General features: G+C 39.2%; 1 protein-coding gene across 1 annotated transcript; it reads left to right on the forward strand.

Moving 5' to 3' along the window:
- The first annotated feature begins 496 nt into the window (after positions 1–496).
- On the forward strand, positions 497–18297 carry LOC115431086 (uncharacterized). The gene is made up of 34 exons (XM_030151336.1): positions 497–547; positions 635–781; positions 924–1088; positions 1261–1412; positions 1614–1782; positions 1928–2036; positions 2443–2579; positions 2766–2891; positions 2982–3161; positions 3814–4038; positions 4151–4277; positions 4445–4644; positions 4766–4975; positions 5085–5230; positions 5924–6051; positions 6224–6368; positions 7036–7168; positions 7257–7412; positions 7532–7658; positions 7747–7958; positions 8045–8207; positions 8494–8582; positions 9333–9493; positions 9635–9749; positions 10093–10259; positions 11194–11242; positions 11325–11483; positions 11568–11891; positions 12042–12136; positions 12230–12336; positions 12434–12513; positions 16938–16966; positions 17074–17202; positions 17643–18297. Exons 1-34 carry the CDS (start codon positions 502–504, stop codon positions 18165–18167), a joined length of 5232 nt encoding a protein of 1743 aa, XP_030007196.1. The 5' UTR covers positions 497–501; the 3' UTR covers positions 18168–18297.
- Positions 18298–23072: the final 4775 nt, after the last annotated feature.

Genomic DNA, 23072 nt, shown 5'->3' on the forward strand with positions numbered 1-23072 from the left:
AATGTCCACCCTGTCCTCCTGGGCTATACTGTGACAGACCTGCAATAACAGAAGTCGTTGATGCGCTTCCATGTCATGCTGGGTAAACATTTCCCACTAGATATCTCATCAGTCTAATCGGTGAACAAACTGAACTCTCATGAACTGAAGTGCAGTGATTTCGGGTCCATTGAGATTTTAGATGTGTTTGTGTGCACTGTAATATGATCTGAAAGTTGTCCATATTTTAAAGATATATTGTTTTAACTGTCTGTGTGCTGGCTTATATGCAAATTTTTGGCAGTAATTGTGATTCAGAGATCTGTGCTCTGTGTTTATGCCTGTAGGTATGTATGTCTCGGTGGCAGTTACAGTCCCATCCCATCTGATGTCTCCCATGGTTACATCTGTCCTGCTGGACATAGCTGTCCTTCTGGCTCAGCGATTGAGGTCCCCTGTGAGCCAGGCTTTTACAGCCCAGCCCCAGGAGCAGCCCACTGTTTAATCTGTACTGAAGGGACAATGTGTTCATCCATAGCCACCCAGGAACCCTCTGTCTGCCCAGCTGGTCAGAACCAAATTCCCTTTTAACAGTCCAACATCTGATGCTGCTTTAGTAATGACAAAGCGATATTATGCTGTACTTCCGTTTCAGGGTATTTTTGCCCTGCTGGGACTGCCCTACCTCAGCCCTGTCCTTTAGGGACTCTCAGCAACCAGACAGGAGCTCATTCCCCCTCTGCCTGCAAAGCCTGTCCATCTGGAGTTTATTGCAACTCCTATGGAGCCTCAACACCACATGGTGAACAGATGTGCATTTTTCATAGCATTATTGAAGTTTTTCTTTTCTTTTTTTTTTTTCTTTTTTTAATTTCTCCAACAGTAATTACTTGTTAGCTTAACCAAAAGGATTTCAGTCTTATCTTGAGTTTGTCCTTCCGTAGGTTTATGTTTAGAGGGTTACTACTGTGAAGGAGGAGCCACTGAGCCAAACCCAGAGAGCTCAGATAATTTCCCAAGGAATGGCCCTTGCCCGGTGGGCCACTACTGTCCAGCAGGATGTCTTTCCCCAGTTCCTTGTCCTCTTGGCAGCATCCGCAACTCCACTGGTATGCATATTGTATAATTTCAATATGAAATGCTTGTCAGTATCTATTAGAACCATACAATTTTCAACATATAGAATAATTTTATGACAATATGAAGTTTCCATTGTCATTTTAGAGTGCTTGCAATAGATCACTTCTTTGTTTTTGACTTTACTTACTCCCTCTGTGACAGGCGGTGTCTCCATGGAAAGCTGTTCTGCTTGTCCTGCAGGACACTACTGTGCAACCGAGGGTCTACCAAGACCCAGTGGCCCCTGTGCTGCTGGTTTTTACTGCCCTTTCGACTTCTCTTCAACGACTCCATATGCTTTTCTATGTCCCAAAGTATGAGTTATTCATATACTGTTTTATCTTTTCCCACTGCAATGCCCCTCTTCCACTGAAGTCCCTCCATTGTCCTTCCTCTTACAGTGTTTTTATTATTTGCCTGATATCATCTGTCCTATGAAGAGCTTTCACTGCATTGTTTATTATTTATGTCTTGCTTTATGAATACCACCCCTCAGAATTACCTTTATCTCTTAGGGACATTATTGTCCAGAAGGCTCTGCTCTGGCCCTGCCGTGCCCCACAGGAGAGTACCAGCCAAACCCAGGCTCAGATAGCTGCATCCCCTGCCGCCCTGGATTCTACTGTGAGGAAGCAATCGTGGGAGATCCATGGCGCTGCCCCGCACACTCATTTTGCCCTGCGGGTACACTAAAATGACAATTTTACGGAGTCTAGCAGCTTAAGTTGTTTTACAGCAAGAAAACATTATGTGGTAGCGGTTATTCTCTTCAAAGTCATTATAATTTCATACATTTCACAGTTTTTACACAATTGCCTCCTTTTTTCAGGGACCATGGTTCCTCAGCCCTGTCCTAATGGGACTTACACTCATTCAAACCAGACAGGGCTGCTGGAAGAGAGAGAGTGTTTACCCTGTCCTCCAGGACGGTTCTGCCGGTGAGAGAGCTGGCACAAACATTTAATTCATGCACATACACCAACATTTCCACAGACCCATAATTAGGCAGATGCACCTTCTGTACTCATGCATAGTCTTACAGATGCTCGAAGGCAACTAGTCATCACTCTGCTTTGGTTATGCTCACAATTAGTAGCATGCAAAGGTAAATCATGTTCAGGAGTTCTGGTTCACTGACAGATTAACAGCATATTAACACCTTAATATGCATGAATATTTTGAACTCTGGATATGTGAGACACAAATATGATGTATGTAATTATACTGGTGTGTATCCTCTGGGGCGTGTTTTTGATATTTTTAATTTCATGCATGTTTATTTTCTGTGTATGGAAAACATTATGTTGTTTTAGGAACTACCCATTAATTGTGTATTTTTTTCAGAGCTGGGAGGATCCAGGGTGTATGCTCTGCAGGTTATCTTTGTCTTTCTGGGAGTGCAGATTTCACCCCTCTGGAATCAATATCTAACTTGACCCATTGTCAGTGGGGTGTACAGTGTGCTGGACCATGTCCACCAGGTACAACATACTAATTCTAAAAAATAAACAACTTTAAAATGAACAAATGCTACCCTTATATTCACTTTATGTACAGAACATGTCATGTATTTCTACGTAATGTTTCCATTGAAATCAGCTGTTATTATTTTGACAATCAAAAATATTATACTTTAACTTTTTAAAAAATAATTTACTTTCTGGAAGGTTTCTACTGTCCTGAGGGCACAGAGAAGGCTGAATTATGTCCTGAAAACACTGTGCGAACTTCCCCAGGAGGTGCAAGCATACAGGATTGCTTACCATGTCCACCTCGGTATTGGTGTAAAACTGGTAAAGTCTGATTTTGGTCTTTATGTTTATGTCTCAGCTGTTGTTTTAGGTAGCGTAATTAGGTTTTAAGGCTCACGGATTTGGTTTCAGGAGCTCCAGTCCTTCAACTCTGCCCTGCTGGACATTACTGTGATGGTTTGCCTGGCAGTGACTTTAATGGGGGGGCAGGACCCAGGCCATGTCCCATGTACACCTATCGAGCTTCCCCTGGAGCCGGCAGTAAGGGGGACTGTCTGCCCTGCCCTCCTGGTTCCCACTGCAACAGTACAGGTAAAAGTCTCAGAAGATTTTATAAAAAAACACCACACTTTTCTTAAATCTTCATGAAAGGTAATTTCTCTCTATTATCTTTCTACATTCTGGACATACTGTATAATTAATCGTATTAATGTATACATTATTACTGCTTTATCTTTTGGGTTTTAATTTATATTTGCAAGGTCAATTCAACCCAAGTAGCCAAGTAGGTAGCATTAATTTCAGTATGTATGCAGAGGGTAATACTGGTGTCAGGCCTGTGCTTAAGATAAGAGCAGAGGAAGTATATTGTGATAGAAAGAACTAAATTAAAAGCTTGTGCTTCCTGAGGCTATAGTGATGATTAAAAGGTGGATTTACAAAGAAAACCCTTTTCTAAGTCATTATTAGAAATCTTTCATGGTTAAAAATTGTACCACAGTGCAGTTGATCCTCATCTTTCAGGTTCTTTGTATGCATAAATCAAGGCTTCATTATGAATAGAACAGAATTTTGTCTGTCAGTCATTTGTATAACTTTTTTTAATCATGTATTTGTACTTTATCTAACATACTACTACTCCACTTAGTAACTGTTAATTGACATCACTGATGTTCATTTGGATCTTGGCTACAGTCTTTTAAATTAGAGTTTTAGATATTATCTCATAATGTTTCTTTTTCAGGACTTTCTGATTACACCAGTAATCCCTGTCCTCCTGGCTACTGGTGCAGTGGGTATGGACCACCCATCTTCTGTCCAGCAGGTACTAAGAGGTCCATTCCTGGAGCTGCTGCCCCAAGTCAATGTGAATCCTGTACAGGGGGAACCTTCTGCCCAGATCCACGGGCTACAGGGAAACCCAATGTGGAGGGTATCGCCTGCCGGGCTGGTTACCAATGCCCCACGGGTAAGTTTACCAGTCCAACATATCTCAGAGTTCGCATGAGTTTTCTATTTTAATGCAACTTCACCCAGTTACAGTTCAGATAAGCAGTAATGGATTTCTATTCATAATCTAGGTGCAGTCTCAGAGACGCTATGCAGAGCAGGCTCATACTGTGGACCTCAAACTGCAGAGCCTCAAATCTGCCCTGAAGGTTATTTCTGTCCTCAGGGATCCCATTCTTACAACACCCCCAAACAACTGTGAGTATGCCCGAGGTCCAAATATTCTCACATTTTTTATATTTCATAACATTTACACGGAAATGAGTCTTTAGGTGTTTAAATCAACTCAAGCTTACTAGCTTTGGAGTGATTCAATGGGCTATGGAATAAAGCTTTAAAAATAACCCTGTTACCACGCTCCACAGCTGTTTATTTCCCTACTACTGCCCAGCCAACAGCTCTTCCATGAAGTCCTGTGAAGGGGGTACTATGCCTGTCAGCACCAGTGGGCTCAGAGGATCCCAAAGCAGCTGCTGTAGTGTTTGTGAGGGCGGAACCTACCGTCCATACCTCTCCACCAGCCCACAGTGCCTTATGTGCCCAGCAGGATACTTTTGCCCTCCAGGTATTTTACTCCATAAGAAAGGAATCGCATATAAAAGGAAACCATTTCAAATCTCATTTCACATGCTCAATATTCTCCCCAAAAAAAAAAATTTTTTTTTTTTTTTTTTTTTTTACAAAAGGCACCGGCCACTACAAGGCCCACCCTTGCCCTTTTGGGTATGTCTGTCCCATGGGATCCACTCAGGCAATACCCTGCCCCCCTGGCTCCTTCGGGAACCTCACGCATGGTGACAAAAATGACTGTTATCCATGCCCAGCTGACACCTTCAACCACCTGCCTGGACAGAAGGCCTGCTTTCCCTGTGGCAGCTCATCCTTCTCAACACCAGGTTAAACTATCTTGCAAAACAACTCGAGTTTTTCTATTCTATTTTTATTAGGCCCATATATTTTTTTCTTTCTTCGTATTGACATGCCTTATCACTATGGTTTCCTCAGGTTCTTCTTCTTGTACCTGTATTGGTAAGAACCGAGCCTTCCAGCATTCAGACGGGTCATGTTTGTGCAGAACTGGTTTTGTGTTCTACAATGAACTGGATCATAAGAGCTCTATATCTGACAGTGAAATGGACTGTCAGCCTGAGGTTAGCAGTACACAACAAGTCAACTTTTTTTTTTCTGATTTCTATTTGGATTTAATTTATTGTTCTGAGAGATTCATTCACATCCAAACTGAGTCCTTAAAGCTTCAGTAGACAGAATATAAGAAAAATAATGACTTTGAAAAACACATACTACACAGACTCCCCTCTTGGCAAAGACTGTAAATAAAGTTTCTGATGGATTTTTGTCAACAACTAGTCATTACAGTTCCTTCTTTTTTATATCCTTGCTCAAAAAAAAAAAAATCAACATCCTTTGTCAGATTTTCTAAAACTTGAAAACAAAGCTAAAATGAAGTGTAGAACTCTGGCCTCCACACAAACCACTTGAAATACAATATTGTGAGAGGTTATTATCAACTTTTTTTTTGCTTAGTGACATCACAAAAGCGTTGCCTGCTGAAACTTTTTTTTCTTTTGGGATATTTTCATGAAACTGCAACAGAGACCCCAATAATTTCTGTGAATGGTGTGTTCATGCTGTGATCACATGCATATTTATTAAGGATTATTTTCCATAGCTTTTGATGTTTTGCCACTTTGCACATGGAGTAAATAATTTATGGCTCCTCTTTGCAAAAAATTCTCTTTGCAATCTATTTTGTATAAATCAGTATAACAGTAAGGCCTGTCTGTTTTGAAGTTTGTGTATTTGTGTGTCTGTATGTGTTTCAGGTGAACAGACGGTGTGCTGCAGGAGAGGTACGTCTGGCAGCATCCAGAGAGTGTGCGTCTCCTTCCGTCCACTCCTGTAATATCACCTGTGGACCACACGGAGGAACTCTGGATGTGGAGATGGGCATGTGAATACGTTTTCCATTTTTCTTAGTAGCACACAAAGATTCTTTCCGCTTTAAAAGTTGCACTGTAAAAACACTTGATCTAAAGATGTGATGAATTATGATCACGAAGCACAAGTCTGATATACTGCCTGTCTTTCGGTCTCGTTGAATCTGCCCCATCCTCTTCCCTCAGCTGTCAGTGTGAGCGATATGTGTCCGCCGAAGAGCTTTGCAACACTTCCTGCCTTTACAGATTGCCTCATCTCTCTGCTAAGCTCTCGCCAGATGGACACCTGCTGCTCAGCCTAAAAGAAAGAAACAGCATGGTCTGGGCTAGGGTGAGGCAAAAGCAGAACGCAGCTTAAAAAAAAAGCAACAAAACACACACAATTTTACTTCAGATTACAGTTACAGACAAATTGCGCTAAATTTGCATGGGAATGAGAGGACAGACCTGTGGAGCATGATGCCAACAGATAAAAATAAGTACTTAGACAGCAATGGTATTATTGTACTGCAGCATAGAGACTCTCAGACCGTAGGGGCGAGATCGATTAGTCGGTGGGAAGTTTGGCATTGCATTTATCAGGGTCTTGGCCAGTAGGAGTCTCAGCAGGACAACAAGAGAAAGTGTTGCAGCTGCAGATTTTGTGATATCACAGAAGGCACAATAGCAAGAGGAAAGTGAAATAATGAACTCCCCAAGTCTTTGCAGGAAAACTTATTTTATAGTTCAACAAGGTCACTAATTGGTCTCATCAGTTTCCACTTGTTTCATCATCAGTGAATGTGCATGCTTTGTGTGTTTGTTCAGCTGAACTGCACTGCTCTGGGTTTGTGTCTTACACTAGATAAATGTGTTTCCCTTTAATAGTTTTGCTATCAGTTTTATTGTAGAAATAGACTTGTAATCCAGTTATAGAAATGTGTATTTCTTGAATGCATGTTACGTGTAGTACGGAGTCACAGTAGCAGTTAATTGGACTTCTTTCCGTTTACCTCCAGAGCGTGCCAAATGTTTTAGGTCCAGATATCCACGCGAGGAACATTGGGAAGATTCATTTGGTCCAGTTTGACCCTGAAGGAGTTTTTGGTTGGATTCCTACACAGAGAGAGCTAATTCAACAGTTTTTATCAGGTTTTTACTTATAAATTGTTTGATTGATATTGATACTGGTATTATTTTTTCTCATAACTCATAGGTTTCAATGCTATTTTTTTCTCAGAACCGATAGAGGTTTTAGCCACAAGACCCAGGGAGAGGAGAAACACAGATGACGATAACAGTGGTGATTTGGCTGTCCTTCCTCGTATCCCCAACCCCATCGCCTGTCTCGCCTCTGGTGACATGCTTATTTTTCACCTCACCATCAATCACACAGGTACTTTTGCTGTTATTTACCTTTTAGTTTCATTTAACTTTCTGACATTGTAATGTCTTAATGTAATGTTTTAATCCATGCAAAAACTTGAACTGTTCTTAATTCATTTATATCACAAGATCGGCATTATAGTCACTTCCCAGTATATCAGAAAGACCACCTGTTTAACAGTAACCCCAACTGGGACTTTGGCGCCTTCAGACATCTGCAGATACTAATGAAGCAGACAAACTTCAATCGTACACGGTAGAGCCCAAATGTTGTGTAAGCGTTCCATTTCTGTCATATTAGATGTCATTCTGCAACTAAACTCTGTTGTTTCCTCTCTCCTCAGGTTTGCCCATGTGTTTTCAGATACAGGGAAATATGTGTTTGTGGACAATGCTGTCCCAGAGCGGAGTCTGGTAGTGGTAGTCAGTGAGGAAGCAACAGAATGTGATCCGAGGGCTGCAGTCTTCCAGCCCATGACTCCAGCTCAGCTGGTCAGATTTGGGGTTGTGAAGCAGCACCGGCTCAACCTTCTACCCGACTGGGGACTCATTGCTGGTGTGTCACTTTAACTTTCGCTTTGACTTTGAATTTGATTACACTTGGCCTGATGTTTATTGTGACAGGATGCTGACTGTGTGCAGGAATTCTGAGTCTGCTTCTGGTGCTGGTTGTGGTTTTGACCACCACAGTGCTAGTTCTGCGGCCCGGCAAAACAAAGCTCATCTCCCACTGGAGGAACAAACCAAAGTGGCGCAGCCTCGGGGAGCCCTTCTGTCCAGTGGAGTGTGCTTGCAGTGTAGACAGGTGCGTGGGCTTCAATTCAAAACTTGTCAGTACGGCGCACCTAGACTGTATGTCAGTATGACTTACCCAGAGCGATTGTGGGCGTCGTGTTGGCACATGTCATTTATATACCCTTTATGATAAAGTACAGAATGTGCTCGAAGCACAGCGTGTCCCACTTTCTGTTTGTGCATTTTAGACAACCTCCAAATAAAAATTGCATGAAATGATGTTAATGTGGAAAAAATTAAAAAAAAACAACTGGCATCAGTTTGTTAGGTTGATGCTGCATTTGTATGTGTTTCAGTCCTGCTGCTTCGGGTCTGGGTGTTCACTTGGGCAGTCGGGGGGTAGGAGAAGGAGCTGAGGCAGAGGAACCGGCAATTTCAAAAGGAGGTGAACTAATACTTTATGACTTTGTGCTGTAGCTTTAATCTGAAAACGGTTACCCTGTGAAGTTAACTGTGTTGCATGATAATGGCAAGATTTGTCTATGTAAATCTGCAGACTTATATATATATATAAGGGTAATATTTTATAGTTTGCTGCTGTTATATTTTGATGAAACATATGTATTTATTATTTTGTGCACCTTTTCAATAGTGTGGCCTAGTTCTGTTTATTTACATGAGAAACTGTTTCTGTAACAAAAACACATATTTTAGCCATTTTTTTCATGTGACTATATTTCAGGATATATGTTAGTCCAGTTTGTGATTATGTTATAACTGACCATAAGGTAAAATTGTGTTAATGTCTCACTCACTGCTTATTGCATTATTCATGCAGACGGATTGGGCTTTTAAATATCCATTGGTCTAGTCATTACAAAACCATCATGCATGAACAGGTATCACTTAACAGCCTATTTCCAGTTTGATTGATGATAAAGAAAATAATGGCTACTATCACACTAGAGTGACTTGTGCTGTTATCTCTAGCCTTCTAGTTAGCCTCTGCAATTTTAATCCATGTACTTATCAACCATTGCATGCTCCATCTGAGAGCTACATATGATCTAGTGAATTATTATGTGGTGGAAGATTTGGTCAGCTTTTTTGTCTGTTAATTCTTAAAAGACTATTATGACATTTGACTAATATAGAGCGACTCCTTATCTTAGTGACTTTGACTGTTTCCTGTTAGGAAGTGTTTCAGGCCGCTGTGATTTAGAGGAGTTCAATGTCAAGACTCTGTACGACAAACTAGAGGATCAGAACCTCCACATAGCTTCACAACTGGCCCGACATCGCAAAGACACACAAGAGTTCTACAGAAACATTTGCCAACAAACTGAAGCTTTAAAAGTGAGTCACAGCAGCGTCAAAATACAGCTGCACCAAAACAGTATCTCAGCCCATAACTGGAAATAACATACGGCATTTGTGATTTTATCAAATGCCACAAGAAAAACACTGAAATTGAACAAGGTCTTGTTTATCTTTCAGAATATCTTTGAGAACATGGATACTAAAAAATTGATGCTTCTTAAAGATCTGCTTGTCCATAATGCCATGAGGGATAAACCATCTAATAGCAGTGCAGAAGAGAGAGATACACAAGGTAAAAGTAAATCATTATTTTATTAGAGAATCGATTTTTATCCAAAGTATTACTCAGGAGGCAGAGAAACTAATTTCTTGTGGCAATGAAAAGTTGTGTGTTATCATCAAACCACCAGGAGAGCAGACTATTTCATGTGTTTGCAGGCACATTGTTCAAATAAAAACAGTATATGTACCTTTAACTAGGTATTCTAGTATTTTCTCTGTATACTGATCTGTAGACTGCTGACCTGACTCCTCTTTTAATGCTACTGCTGTTCCTTGTACTACATATTTTATTTGATAGATATTTTTCTTTATTTATGTGTCTTATATGGGGCTAAACATCTCCATCAATCAAGCTGAAGCCTCTGCATCATTACTGGGAGCTGTTCTTAGGTCAGCAGAAGCTCTCTTATGCAAACTGACAGGAGACACTTGGCAAAACCAGGATTTACCTGGTCCTCCTTACTGTCATACTGGTCCTCCTGATGCCAGGGATGTTGACCCCAACATGTGTTACACACAGGTACTATTGTCACTTATGGTCTGCACTGCAAAAATCTAAATTTTACAAAGTGTCATCACACTTAAAATAAGACCTAATCACCTAAAGAGTAACTTGTAAGTGAGATATAAGAACTTATTTTCAGACAATAAATCTTGAAAATTTTATTTCAAGAAATCTTACCACGATAATTTTCATCTGTTCCATTGGCAGATTTTTACCTCTGCCAAGGAACGACGGAGGTTCTGTTTTCATCGGGGTTTATTTGTCTGTTTGTCTGTTAGCAAGATAACTCAAAAAGTTATGGACAGATGTGGATGAAATTTTCAGGAAGTGTTAATGCTGGCACAAGGAACAAATTATAAAATTTTGGTGGTGATTGGGGGTGGGAGGGTGGGGTGGGGTGGGGGGACTGATCTGCCTTAGCGGAGGTCTCCAAGTGCTTTTCTAGTTTTTGCTTGAATTAAGCAAAAAAAATCTGCCAATGGAACAAGTGAAAATTATCTTGGTAAGATTTCTTGAAATAACATTTTCAAGCTGTATTGTCTGAAAATAAGTTCTTATGTCTCACTGAAAGTTACTCTTTAAGTGATTATGTCTTATTACCTCCAACAAGGAATGGCGGAGGTTATGTTTTCATCAGGGTTTGTCTGTTTGTCTGTCTGTCTGTTAGCAAGATAATTCAAAAAGTTATTGACGGATTTTGATGAAATTTTAATGAAATGTTGATACTGGCACAAGGAACAAACGATTAAATTTTGGTGGTGATTTGTGGGGGGCTGATCTGCCTTGGCGGAGGTCTGCGCTTTCCGAGTGCTTTTCTAGTTTTAAGTGTGATGAGATATTTTGACTAGAAATGAAAAAAATACACTTGGTAAGATTTAGATTTTTGCAGTGTATTTGTAGCATATTTTATAATATTACAAAGAAAAAAACTTTTTCAAATTATATCCAGTTTTCATCCATGCATATGAACAAAGGAGAGGCTCTTCCCCATGAGCAAGGTGAGAAACAAATGTTCAAGATATTCCATCCTTGCAGATACGACAGTATGTCACCTCCTTAAGTTGCTGCTGTCTTTTCTAGTTCATCTACCGAGTACAGCTCCTTGTCTAAGTGACCACGATCTGTCCAAACTGGTCAGCATAACACCTTTATTCAAGATCCTGCAGGAAATCCAGCAGTCCTTACAGAACCTCAACACGACTGAGTCATGTCTTCATAACAGTACAGAAACGCAGCAAAGTATGAAATGATTCATTCAAGAAAAACACAAACTTATTTTGTATTTTATGCAACATCGAGCTAATGAAATCTACTTTTCTGCAGCCACAGAGTGCTCTGTGCAGGAGACCCCTGAACTCATCCCGACTCCACTAGACAGCCTTTCACCCCAACACTCAGCTGTTTTCCTATTTGGTTGCCAGGTGATGCAGCTGCTTGCAAACTGTCCCTTGTTTCCCTCTGTGCTTCTGCTGTTGGCCAAATCAGTCCCTGTTTGTTCTTCACCTAATGAGACTCTGCTGACACATTGCTCGGGGGACTTTTATTTTGATGCAACCAATCAAATCCTTTATTTGTCAGAGGAAAAGCTTCAGCACGTGGGATATTTCATCTCCACCATTCTGCAGTCGATGGCACAAGTAGCAGCAGGTAATCAGACATATACCTGGAGGAAAGAATATTGAAAAATAGTTCTGCTTTGGTTTTGAAAGTGTCACGTGTATGATATTGTACAATCATCTCTAAAACTACAATGTATTCCTCGGAAACAGTATGATATCTAACATATTTTTTAATCAGGATCCAAGCCACAGAGTTTTATGAAAGCTCTCCATGAGGCCATTTCAGTTCTAAGCCTTCAGCTGTTCAAACTCTCTTTCAAAGGGATTTCAGAGGTGTGTAGCTGCTATTTAAGCTTCATAATGATGTACATGTCTTCACGATATACACGTCGCTACGGGTGAATTCTTTATTTCTGTTCTTCACAGTCAAAACTGGATGCCTCAGAGGAGCAGTACGGTGCATTAATTGAGGAATTTCTCAACATTAGAGTTCCCACTGAAGCACAGTTCACTGAACATCTATTAGCAAGCAGGTTGGGGGAAAAAACATGAGATCTACTTCTCAGTTAAGTGTCTCCTTCAAGCAAAATCATGCAATGAAATAATGATCTGCTCTGTCCTCCAATCTAGACTGCAGAAATACAAATATCTGAAGTTGGAACAACTCATTTTAAACCTCAAACAGAACTCAGCTGAAGACAAAGAGAAAGGTAAGACTGGTATGGGATTGAAGATGTATGGTATAGTAGCATATTCTAGATGTGTTATATGCTGAGGAGAGCTGACTTTTGGGAAAAGAACTTGATATTTTGTAAGTGCTGACATAAAAATTGTTTGGTAAATTATTCTTCAAAATTTAAATGACAATTAATATATTAATACCGATATCTAGGGACTGAAGTTAGTAAATGCGTCGTTCCTGTTTTTAACTTCATTTCCCATCTGCACTTCCTGTCAACTGTCATGGGCATAGCAACGTGATTGCAAGGCTATTGTAGTCCAAAATTACTAATATCTCCCAAAATATTGGTCCTATCAACTTGCCATTTTTGCTAGTCTCTTCCTTGACCAAAAAATATGTAAGTATGCCAAACTGCAGCAGTCAGCTCTTTCTGGATTTATTGTGATGCCTGAGACACACACACATAAACACTCACACTTCCCTTTTATAATACAGAATTATTGTATACTCTGTAATTTCCCAGTTTGGTATAAATAAAGTACATCTGTCTTTCTATTCTATTCTATCTCACCTAGAAGCTAATTTTTAGTGTCCATATAGTATTCCTGCAAAACTCGTTAAAATTAGTGTGACCATAAAGCCGTATGGAGTTCTGTGTATTATGTATGTGTATCTGTTATTCCAAACTCGTGTACTAAAACACACAGACAGCCAATAAAACCACCAATGAATCAGCACTATGTATTCACAGACTGTATCACTGAAGGAACTTTAAAGCCTATTGTTCCCCCACATTTATATTATGGTATCGTCAAGTTTTCTTCTTCATATACAAACTCACAGTGGGTCAAAATAACACTGTGTCTTACAATCTTCACGTGATGCTTTACATTATAGCACTGTTAGCTTAGCTCTGATTTTAGACAGAAAACAGCCACAGTAAAAGTTTGTGTTGTTAATAGCTGCACTAAAGATGTGTTTAGAATCATCTAAACAAGGTCAGAACTGTGGATCAACCAAAAGCAAACTTAGCAAATATAATAACTTTATACTTTCATAAGCCTCATAATTAAACTCACACATGTAGAAAAAAACAACAACAGCACTTCTAGTTTTTATCACTTTTTTTTCCACTTTAAAAGTTGTTTCTTAGTGGTTCTCATTCCATCTGGTCACACTCAGATGCTTTGGTCAAGGGCCCACTGGTGTTAATTTTCCTCACTATTGGACACTGGCAGAGTGACTCACTACTTCCTGTATATATTTTCAGCTCATATCTCTACAATCCAAAACATTTTCATCTTTGGTACAACTTCAGAGACTTTTCTTCTGAACACTCTAATGATCATCACGGATCACTTCTTTAGCTTTTGAAAGTGCAAATACTACATATAGCCCATTTTAAGAGATAAGATAAGACTTTACTGATCCCACCACAGGGAAATTACACAGTTGACAGCAGCAAATGCATAATTTAAAGTATAGGGAAGACATAAAACAGAAAATATAACTTGTGAAACATAAAATATAAGACAGAAAACTGCTATTTATATAAGTATGTACAATGTATTTGCACATGCACATGGTATGATATGGGGGGGGGGGGGGGGCAGTTACTGAGAACTTTTAAAAAGTCTGATAGTTGTGGGGAGGAATGACCTGTGGAATCGTTCCTTCCACTGAAGGTGGAAAAGTCTGGTGCTGATGGAGCTACTCCAGGCCTCAATAGTTTAACCCATAAAAACCTAGTGCTACTTTTGTGGTAGTTCCCAAATGAATTTTTCACTATTTCTCCCTTTCTTAACTGATTTATCACCATTTTTTAAAATTAGAATATTACCCTCTGTATTTTTTTTCAATGTTCTTTTTGTTGGAATCTAGGTTAAAAAAAAAATAAAAAAGTGACAGTCATACAAGAAAAAAACAATGCTTTTGGATTTTCTACATAACATAAATACAGTACCCATCCCATCCCTCCCCTCACCCTACAAATTCCCGGGTAATGCATCCCAGTGTGAGAATAAATAAATAAATAAATACATAAACAAATAGAAGCAGTGATTTTAGAAGGTATGGCACTCATCAGGCATAAATAATTCAACAATAAGAAAACAAGAGTGGACTTGGTCTACGGGCCAGATTTGAGAGCAAGTGAGGTTGTGTTGGGCTGTGGGGCTGTGTATTTTGCATGTTTTGGTGTAAACCATGTATTTGAAGGAGAAGTTACTTTTTCAACAAAAATATTGCTAACTGAATGTAAAAATAAGTGTCTCCATCCACTGTCATTGATCCAACTCCATGGGTTTTACTGGTGAATCAGTGTTGTAGAAGACGATGGTGTTTCCATGTTCACTACAGAGTCTCTGAACGTCTAAATGGGTCATATCTGATGACCATGAAAAGATGACAAACTGTATTTTACACCAGTTATTTACATGTACTGATAAAATTAGTGGATCAACAGGTATTAACCCTTAGGGGTCTGAGCTTATTGATTTTGGCTTTATGTACTATTTAAAGAAATGTTTATTATACCCATTTTTGGTATCTTTTTTTTCAGCACAACTTCATCTATCTCATCTGTAGGGATGGGAATCGATAAGAATTTAAATGATTCCGATTCCATTATCGATTTTGCTTATCGATCCAGTTCCTTATCGATTCTCATTGGGTGAGGGAATAAAAGAGTACAAACGGGTGTGTTTGCATCAACTGTCTTTTATATTGTCCATCTCTGCACAGAAAATTTACCATATACATTATGTACAAATAATAATAACAGATGACACCGGACCCAGTTCGGTGTGTGTGTGTGTGTGTGTGTGTGTGTGTGTGTGTGTGTGTGGGGGGGGGGGGGGACTTAACGCTTTACTTTACGCTTTACTAATTCCTCTATTGCCGCATGTCCATGACGTGGAACCAGTTCGACTCAGCTCAAATCATCTCCCGTTGTTGTGCACTTCATTTCTTTTCCCCTACCTTCAGAAACTTGTATTTGAGGGGGTACGATGTTTGTTGCCTGCACCGGAACCGGAAAAGGGCCCGGCGTTCACTCTGCTGCTACTTTCACAAGTGTTGCTAAGTAGGGTATCAAACACGTGACATTCCTGTAAATGAATCATATGCTGTGTGGACAACTGTTTGAGCATATTGGAGGGATTCCACCCTTTTGAAGACATGGAAGCTTTGACAGTGTTCCAGTGGACCTGGTGTCAAATTTTTGGAGCGTTTCTGCCTCAACGCCATGTTGGCTACGTCCTGACCAAAACAATGCAGTGTACGCGTGACGTCATCGCACATGCGCAATGAAGGCGGACTCGATAAGCAGAATCGTTAAGCAGGCAGGTAAACGATTCCAAGGAATCAAGCTACTGGGATCCGGTTCTCAAAAAGAACCGGTTCTCGATTCCCATCCCTACTCATCTGTATATTATTTTTTCATTTTAACCTACTATATCAACACAAAAGGCCAAACAACACACGAAAAATATAAAATCAAATTTGAAAACTTCATATAATTCACTGCATCAATAACACAAAGATGCTTAACAAACCTTTTCAAAATTTTAAAAGTGAATATTGGATCCAAATATTAGGTATATAAAATCAAAATTGTAATAAATTAAAACTATACTCAAATATTTGACATGAAAGCATATCTCTACATAGGCGTTTTTCGGTTTTCTCATCCCCTCCCCAACCCACCCACCGCCCCACCCCTTGGTTCAAATCTGCACTTTCGAATGCAATTGTCCCCAGTGGTCTATGTGACCGACTCCGACGTTACGGCATGTTGAAAATGTCATGTGATTCAGTCACGGGGCCATGACCGTGGACCCCTAAGGGTTAAATAGTTTAAATCTGTAGATGGTTTGTGTCACTGGAGGCTGTTTGGGTCTTTATGGGTTAATGCAGGGGGTGGTTGGGGTTGGCCATGATGGATGTTAGTTTGGTCAACCTCCTTCTCACTCTCCATGGAAAACGCATTAATCCCCAACTTTATTTATCTGGATGGTTTTAATGCTCTCAAATGGCTATTTTTAGTGATTGATGCACAGTGCACTAAATTATAAAGGCACTGGTGTGTCACCTTATGAAACCTATAAAAGGCCAATATTCCACACTACATTATGACCATAAAATCTAATAATCAAATCCATTCAAGATTTCAGATGGAAATCACATGCAATTCCATTTCCTCTCAGTCGCAACATTTAAATATCATTAAATCATTGTGGGAAGACCTGGAGAGGAAAACAGTCAATTTTCACCCCTTTCATCACCTAAAGAGCTTTTGTTCCAGGAGAATGGTCCAATACACAGTTCAGGAATTTAATGACAGCGTGCCACTGAGCACTATTCTAGGAAGCTGCTGAAAAACTTGCTTAAAACATATATTCAGAGTCTATATTTTCATTTTCTAAACATTTTTTCTTTTCACCCTGACAAAAGGACTATCTCCAAAAGGGACGCCAATACAGGTATCATCACAGTTAAAGTTAATCAATAAGTTTAATCTCTGTGGTTACAAAGCCTAGTACTAAGTTGTACTGCAAGATATATTACAACAGCATTTCTTATATTCCAGATGTCATGTATACAAGAAGAAATAGACAGTATGAATGAGTCGTTCCTGCAGCTGAGCATGCAGTTACAGAAGAGAGCTCAAATGAGTACATGGCAGAAGGAGAGAGCGAACAGTGGCACCCATTCTGTGGTAATTAGCTGGAATACTGCACATCATACATAAATATAGAATTATATAATGAGGTGAATTAAGATGCATAGTAATTTTGTTGTGCTACTTTTGTCACAATATCTTTGTATTATTCCCCCAAATTCATCATGCTTTTTATAGCTACTATGTGTGTGCTGCTCATTACTTTTATTATCCATGCATACAAATGATACATTACATTGATATATTTAAATGATTCATGCATTCATCCATTATACTGCCCTTGATTCTGATTTTCATTTTCACACGTTTGGCCCTTGACTTGAGGGAAATATCCAAATGTAATCTGTATTCATGGATTTGATGCATGTTTGTATTTGCATCTTTGCATCATTTGACGCCACCATGTTGAAACATTCATTTATATTTTTTTCCACACATCATACACAATACATGTTCTATAATCTGTTGTCTTGCAGAGGGCGACACCGACGACAATGCCAAGCCTGAGTCGTAATGGAACAATCCTGCTGGAACTGAAGAGACGCTATGTATCACAGCGCCTCAATGAGCTCCAAATCACATTAGGACAGATCAGGCAGTGCCAGCAGCATGACAGCAATTCAAAAGACAGGACAAGAGGCCATACACAAACAGACAGCAGCACCACTCAGCAGGAGCAGAGCCTGCTTTATTCTGGCATAGATGACTGCAGCCCCCCTGACGGCTTGGGGCAGGACAGTACTGTAGCGAGCCAAAGTCACAACAAACAAACGGCAGAGAGTGCAGGTCTGGATAACTATACATTTGAGAGTATTTCTGAGCAGCAAAAGAGTGACACATTACTGGATGGACAGATGCCTGAGGATCTACTGCATCTTCAAACTGCAGGAAAGCAACAAGTAAACAGTCAGATCACAATAGAAAATACAACTGGACATACAAATATTGATGACATGTGGGAGTCCACCAATCAGAAGCTGGATGTGAATGTGGATAAATGATAAGCAAATTGGCTTTATATTATTTAACATTTTCCTCTCGTTTTAGTGCTGTTTGATGTTTGGCCTAAAATAGCTCCGCTCTCCATGTAAAGTATAATACCATCTGTAGTCTTCAATAATAAAAGATCAGAGTGACCGCTACCTCAATTTGCACCAGCTTTAATACAATTCAGCTGTGTTCCTGGTAATTGTCTTTGATCTGCGACACGAATAATTTCTGGCAACAAGCTGCACTGTGGCACAATCTGTCATCTTGTCCAAACAGTTTGCCAGTCAGTAGATAATACCGGCTGCTAAGACATACTCTGTTCATTATCATTTTCTAATGAAAACTATAAACTCCAGCTCAGTGACAAGGTGAAACTCATGCATGTGTGTTGTTTTCTGCTCATAACAGCCCCTCGCTTGGCTACAGGTGATGACCTGCATGTGTTCATGAATATTTAATATCAAGCTACAATAATTATCTTCCCCTTTGTGTGACCTGCAGATAGTGTTCTGCTGTTAAAGCCTATTTAATTCTCTGACGACACACTTAGAATAACCGAGTGAAACTGAAGGAAGCTATAGAACTTGGAAGTTACTTAGACCTACTTGAGAAGAGAAGTCAGTACTGTAGGACTGTTTTCTTCTGGTGTGGTGGTTTATCTGATACACAAGGTTCTGGGGCTTATAATAGAAAGTGAGTATTCCTACAGGCGTCTGTGAGCCAAATCAGAAGGTCAGATGGAACAAGTCTTCACTTACTATCAGTGTTAGCTTAGAGCTCTGTGCCAAGTCCCCTGAGGCTGATTCTGGCTTCGCCCTGCAGCAGTGTGTGTTTATGTGAGTGTGTGTGCGCGTGTTTGTGCATATGAAGGGTGTGGTTCAGTGGCTGCCAGAGATTATAAGTCTTATCAATTAGATTAGCTGCTATTTGGCTCTGATCTGGTGTGTGTGTGTGTGTGTGTGTGTGTGTGTGTGTGTGTGTGTGTGTGTGTGTGTGTGTGTGTGTGTGTGTGTGTGTGTGTGTGTGTGTGTGTGCGTGTGCGCGCTTCACTGTGGGACACTGCTTCATACCTCCTTGCTGAGTGAGCTGCTGTGGAGTTGTGCGTGTAAATCTTTGCAGTGGCACATTATGCTTGCTCTAGTTGTTTAGGTCAACACATGGGTTATTTTTAGGAGGATGGTTTCATATTTTTGTGACTTTATGTATGTACACACTGAGTGCATAAGAGTCAATATGTGGCTTCAGATTTATTTTGTAATATTGTGGTTTTTTGCCTGTAATTTTAATGTCATCTCACTGGAACATGTAAAACTATGCTATTAATACTTTTATTATTAACATTTCTTCAAGTGTACCTACCTCTGTGACACAATGGATATGTAAAATGTAACACAAATCTATATCAAAGTGCAGTATTTATAGTTGAATGGATCAGAGAATATAGATGGTGGATGTTTAGGGAGATGAAAAAGTCCGGCTTACACTGGTCAAAGTCAGAACTAAGAGGTTTTTCCAGTGAGCTGCATGTGAGATTTGATCTCAATTTCCACTACGTTTCATCCATTGCTGTCTGCGGTAATCATGTTATAATCTTGAAATCCTTCCAAATCCTTTGAAATCTGCTCTCTACAGTACATCCTCGAGAGGCCCTCCACTCTCCCGTACACGTACTGTACGAGAGTAAACAACATACAATCCGTAACCTACTTATTCTTGTATCCATTCACCCAGTTTACTCACTCTCTAATGTAATCTGCCGGTAAACACTGTTTGTTAAATTATCATTGTTTTATTGTTTGTATGCATTTTCAAGTTATTGCTGTCTTTGTCAAGCTTTGTTTTTTCTGTGGAAAGTTATTCAAACACATTGGATGGCTGTGAAAAAACAAGGAGCTTGGTTCACAGCTTCCTGTTGTCTTCCTGAGTCTGCAGGCTGTGTCTTAGCAGGCCTCCTCTAGTCACCATGGCACTGCATTACTGTTGCTATGGTTTCCTTATCTGCAGGATGTGGTTCAACCAGGCTTGCCATATTTAGTCTGCTCTTCAAAGTGCCTACCTACTGCTGATGCTGACAGCAACACGAGAGCGCACTCAACTGCTTTTTTACTGTTCATTTTACATTAGAAGTAGTATCAACCAGGCTGAAAAACCCCCCACTATTGGTATTGTTTAAAACACACAGGGAAAGAAACATAAAATTATAATGTTGAATTTATTATGTGAAGAAAGAATAAAGTTACACCACAAAATTAAATCCCTAATCCTCACTTTGAGTAATCTGCTCATTGCTTCAGATACAATAGCTGTTAGATTAAATGACATGATGTGAGTGAGATCACAGTATCACAGTGAGATTACTGGTGCTGTATCACTACTTTAGCTCAACCTGTTCCAAGTTTTTCCTCTTATACAACTAACAGATGACTGCTTCAAGCATCACAATAATCCTATTTTCCTGGTGTCACAGAAACAAACAGAAAACAAGTGGTGCCAGACAAAACAAACCCCACCCCTTGCATGTATTGTAGCTTATGTTGGCATGGATCCAGCTGATGTCATCATGTCTATGCATGTGCTGATGCCAGCATATCTATTGCCTCTGTATATGTGCCAAGTTTGAAGTAAACTGAAACAAAATTGATGTTTTTGAAGACGTGAAATTTCACCCATTATAAGTTAATTGGGGGAAAAAAGGTTTAAAAAATCCATAAAAATTTTCAACTTTGCCCAGCTTTGCCCAAAATGTAACAACATCTATTTTGGGTCACTGGCAATCTATAAACCCAATTTGGTATGAATTCAACCAATAGTTTTGCTGGTAAAGACATTTGAATTTTTGCCCATTATAAGTAAATGAGGGGAAAAAAAATATTTTAAAAATTCATAAAAAATTTGAACTTTGACCTACTGTTCCCAAGATGTAATAAGATCTATTCTGGCTCACTGGTAATCTATAAACCCGGTTTGGTATGAATTCAACCAATAGTTTAGCTGCTAGAGTGTAAACAAACAAACAAACAAACAAACTGAACCAAAAAAACCACCCTTTCCCTCCCCTTTGGGGGTCGGGGTAATAATTCCCACAAATAACCTGTGGTTAAACATTTACACAAGTAGTTATGACAGTTCTAAGGAACTTACTCGGATCTACGCTGTTGCCCATGAAGTTGGAATAAAACATTATCTTTTCTTATGGAATGATTGTGACAATGTGATTTATTGTTGATAGATAAAGTGTAACTGTAACCTACTCAAAGGTGGTTACTGATGTAAAACATAGGAATAAAAAAAGAGAAAAAAAAAAAGACTCCAACTTTATGAGTAACAGTGTACTTTAAAAGGAAAGTCATAAAAAACTTGTTCATCTTACTATGTCGATGTGTATCTATTAATGTTCCAGTGTACTGTACTATGGGCTTATATAACAAGGAAAGACATTTAGAGAAGTAAAGAGAGGTATTCAGTTCATGGCTGATATTTACAAATGAGAAAGACCTAGAGTATGTGATATAATTAAACTGTAGTGCAAGTATTTCAAGGACAAACTGAAGCGAAGCAGGTTGATGATGCAAGTGTTCAACCACATGTGGAAAAAGACATTTTCAGAACAGTGTCAGGATATATTTACAGAATGTGGTGCACTGGATTTTTTGAGTTGGTAAATGATTTGTGCAAAACCTTTTTTGAGCACTTGAATTTGAATAATGCCAAATAAAATGTGAGTGAAGGCAGGTAATATGTTGGTGAAGAGCATTCATGCGTCACAGAAGGGTTTGTGCCCAAATACAGACAGAATATCACAGAAAAGGTCAGGCCCTTTTAAGACCAAACTCCAGAGGACGGGAGATCATTAAATTAGTGGACTGCATCCTGCTCTGCATTTTATGAGCTCCAATATGGTACTAAAACAGATATATAGATTGGACTGTGTGTGTGAATAGCATACATTTGAATTCAGAATACAGAACCTATTTCTTTTTCCAGGCTTTTATGGAGATTTGCTTTTTTCTAACTGCCAATTTTTAACTACCTTGATTGATTTAACATTACAGATCACTCATAGAAATACTCTGGAATTCAAAATTTCAACCTTTATGTGTTATTGGAGGACATAACAAAACATTATTACTTTTGTGATTTTTTTTTTTTTTATTATGTACAAAAACAAGTTCAGTGAAGTTACCATATTTGGTTCCTTACCCTTCAGTGGCATAAAAAAAATACAAGAAGTGTATATATTAAAAATAAGACAATCACATGTAAGGTGAAAGGAGCATGTATTTTAAAACATTAGAACATCACTTTCAGAACATTACAAGAACATAAGTGCTGATCCAGACACCTGTAAACATCCACATCATCACTTTGAACATCATTCCTTACATTAGTACCATTACTTCATGGTACCTAACAAAGCAGGTACAGTCACTGTTCATGCAGAGGTGGACCTTACAGACCCTGTAGACCACACTGGACCTGAGATTGTTGACTCACTGTCCTCACTGGACCTGCTGCTGTCACTGTCTTGTAATGTGTGCAGAAATTACCAAAAATAGTCACTTGCCCGATAAAGGGTTAAATTCTTAATTTTAGTCAAGACTGTTTTTAGCGTTTTGTTTTTTTTTAACTGTCTCTTATTCTTGTTTTAATTTCTTTCTTTATTTGTATCTTTTCTGCACTTTCCTTTTGTTTAATGTTTTACTCTCTATGATTTTAACCCAAAAAGACCCAAACATCCACCGCCGACCAAAACCATCTACTGATCTAAACTGTTTAATACCTGTTCATCCACTAATCCTATCAATACATATAAATAACTGGTGCAAAATACAGTTTGTCATCTTTTCATGGTCATCAGATATGACCCATTTTGATGTTCAGAGGCTCTGTAGTTACTGTGGAAACACCGTCATCTT

This window comes from Sphaeramia orbicularis, chromosome 13 (genome assembly GCF_902148855.1).
Source record: "Sphaeramia orbicularis chromosome 13, fSphaOr1.1, whole genome shotgun sequence".
Classification (NCBI taxonomy): domain Eukaryota; kingdom Metazoa; phylum Chordata; class Actinopteri; order Kurtiformes; family Apogonidae; genus Sphaeramia; species Sphaeramia orbicularis.

Coding starts and splice junctions, on each gene's coding strand:
- LOC115431086 (XM_030151336.1), top strand. CDS start 502: ATGTGTTCATCCATAGCCACCCAGGAACCCTCTGTCTGCCCAGCTG. Junction 2,037..2,442: donor CCTCCAGGACGGTTCTGCCG/GTGAGAGAGCTG, acceptor TATTTTTTTCAG/AGCTGGGAGGATCCAGGGTG. Junction 7,413..7,531: donor CCTCACCATCAATCACACAG/GTACTTTTGCTG, acceptor TTATATCACAAG/ATCGGCATTATAGTCACTTC.